The 3145-nt window shown below is 36.5% G+C and overlaps 1 protein-coding gene across 1 annotated transcript; it reads left to right on the top strand.

Annotated features, from left to right (window-relative positions):
- Positions 1-685: 685 nt before the first annotated feature.
- Positions 686-1638, top strand: LOC149452606 (olfactory receptor 11L1-like). The gene has a single exon (XM_089689222.1). It carries the CDS (start codon positions 713-715, stop codon positions 1577-1579), a length of 867 nt encoding a protein of 288 aa, XP_089545348.1. The 5' UTR covers positions 686-712; the 3' UTR covers positions 1580-1638.
- Positions 1639-3145: the final 1507 nt, after the last annotated feature.

Below are 3145 nucleotides of genomic sequence, written 5' to 3'. Positions count from 1 at the left end.
GATGGGGGAATCAAGAAATTTTCTTTTCTTCAACCAAAGGTTGAAGGAAAGAAAATTTCTCAATTCCACCATCAATACAGTCAGTGTTGATGGGGGAACCCCTTCAGCTGTACTATTGTATTCTGACAGCAGGAAGTTTCCCAGCCATAAGAATACAATGATCACTGTGTGTGGCTATAGCCACCAGCAGTGATTGGAAAAACCTTACAGGCTGGTTGTACTGAAGTCATTTGATAGATCAACTTCAGTACATCCAGTCTGCCCATGGATGGATTTAAATGCATCCAGTTCCTGCTGAACTTCAACATGTCAGTGGCCAGCTTTAGATAAAAATAATAAGGAGCGCTAATTAAACTTCCTGAGATAACACAAGAAGTGTGCACAGGACACAGGTAAGCTCTGGATTTCACACATTCATGCATTTTCAAACCTATCAAAATGACAAAAGAAAACACTTTTGGAGGTATGTTTAGCTGACCAAAATGGAGCAAAGAAGAGAAGTTGATAGTCAGGGTTTACATATGTTTTAACTGCCAGTGTAGTTTTTAGTCCAAAAAAACCCAACACCAAACACTGCCAGTGCAGCTCTCAGCACCAGAAACTAAAGTAAAATATTATTGGTTCTAATACTATTTTGAGTGTGTTTGTTTGTAATACAAAGGAATCATCTAAGAACAACATCACAGTCATTTTCCTTCTGGGGTTCCAAGGCATGGACAGATTTAATTTATTGCTCTTCATTTTGCTGCTTATCACTTATTGTGTGACAATATGTGGAAACTCCTTGATCATCAAACTGGTGTCCTACAGCAAGAACCTCCACTCTCCCATGTACTTCTTCCTCACTCAACTCTCCGTCGCTGACATCTTGTTGACCACAGATATTTCCCCTTTCATGTTAGATATTGTACTACATCAAGGGGCCGCCATGTCTTTCCCTGGATGTATCACTCAGCTTTATTTTTTCATTTTAATCGAGGGGTTTGAATGTTTTATTCTGACCATGATGTCCTATGACCGCTACCTAGCCATTTGTTCTCCACTGCATTATGTCACCATTATGAACCATGTGCTTTGCATCAAATTAGTTGTTGCCTCTTGGCTCCTAGGCTGTTTGGTTGCACTGATTCTGATAAATGGAATTACTCATCTCTATTTCTGCAGGTCAAATATGATTGACCATTTTTTTTGTGATTATTACCCTTTGATGGAGCTTTCTTGCTCAGATGTGTCTAGGTGTCTGATAGAAGCCACCTTAATGTGCATTCTAGCAATAATCTTACCATTCGTCGTGATAGTAATTTCATACGTGTGTATTGTTTTAACCATCATAAGGATATCCTCCAGTTCTGGAAGACAAAAATCCTTTTCAACTTGTAGCTCCCACCTGACAGTTGTATCTATATTTTATGGGACTCTAATTGCCACGTACATCATTCCAAAGGAAGGACAGATGAAAATCTTCAGTAAGACATTGTCATTGCTATACACTGTGCTTACGCCATTACTAAATCCTTTCATATACAGTTTGAGAAATGAAGACATTAAGAAAGCTTTGAGAAAATTCACCTATAAGTAAAATGTTTCCTATTTAAAATCTTGGATGAAACATGCAAAACAGAGTAATGTATGACTGTCCATAAAGCTACCCAAGCACAACATTTGCTGTTGTCATTTTTTGTTATTATTTAATTTGTAACAAATATAATAAATATACCAAATAATGCTTACTAACCCAAATAAATAATAATAATAATGATTAAGTCAAATGATCAAAGGGAAGTGATGTCAGATACACAGCGGAACCGGAAGTGACCGAGTGGCCATTTTGGATCCTGGAAATCTTGATGTTAGAGCCAGGAGATGTGCTTCTGAGGATCTCCAGAGGGTCTGGCTGCATTGTTCCTGTGTGATGGCAATTTTTAAAGTTGGAATATATGTAAGCATATAATAAAGTATTATCTATTACTGCTTATACGGATTTACACTATTATTGATTTATATATATGGTGGGCATCATTTGGAGACGGATGTGGAGAGAGGAGTATATCTGTGTAGCTGTGAAGATCCTTTTGGTGGAGTTTAGTAGATGTCTGCACCCTGCCTGCTTAATTACAAGCCTGTGATGATTTGATTTTTGGTAAGGGTATTTAATCTGCACACTCTAGAAGTGGACACAGTTTTTTCACAATATTGTTACTGAATTCAACTGTCACAAGATTGTTTCACGGGCACGTTTTACACAATTGTTCACTGTATTTAGTAGTGATCACGTGTGTTTTTTTGTGTGTGATTCACATGCGTTATGGAGTGAATATTTATTTATAGTTGATAAGGGTAATACACTATGTAAGTTTTTTTTCTTTTTGAGGTTTTGGTCTCAGAAGTCACTTTGGAAGTGGTTTTCAAACTTGAAGGTTTTTGAACCTTATGAATGACTTTATATTTGGAAGGACAATTTCATACAATAATTTTTTTGGGACTTGTGTATATATATATTTCTTTTTTGATCACTTAAGGCACTGCTTATTATTTATTTGGGTTAGTAAGCATTATTTTGTATAACTATAATACACTTTTTGGGTAAAAGTGTTTTCATGCATTTTGGGGATTTTTGTATGTAAACTATTAGGGAAGGGGACACCGTATATTATTGTTATTGAAATATAATAAATACCTCAAAAGCATATTTTTAAAATATGTTTTATTGAAATTTTACAATTGTAAACCTACATCTATTTGTACATACAGTATATAGTATGATCAAAGCTCACACATAGTGACAAAGAAAAGACATTTGTTGCTGCATCCTAATACAATAACAATTTACAGAGTAATAACATATTATCATGTCTGTAGTACCGTTCTAAGGGCAGCCCTCAGTTCAACAATCTGTTAGGTGGCCAGGTAAAAACTGAATGCAGGGCATTGCTAAAGATAAAAAGTTAAAGTGATAATAAAGTTTTTTTTTCATTACATGACAAACATAGTTACCTGCTCTGTGCAATTGTTTTGCACAGAGCAGCCCCAATCCTCCTTTTCTCTGGTTCCCTGATGGCACTTGAGGCCCCTTCTGCCTAGTGCCCCCATAGCAAGCAGTTTGCTCCGATAGCAAGCAGCTTGTCCATTCACTCATGGCTTGAGG

This window comes from Staurois parvus, unplaced genomic scaffold (assembly GCF_062004578.1).
Source record: "Staurois parvus isolate SC_StPar_1 unplaced genomic scaffold, SC_StPar_1.0 ptg000470l, whole genome shotgun sequence".
NCBI classification, from domain to species: Eukaryota; Metazoa; Chordata; class Amphibia; order Anura; family Ranidae; genus Staurois; species Staurois parvus.
Note: the sequence above shows the minus strand (reverse complement) of the source record. Positions and strands in the feature narration are given on the sequence as shown.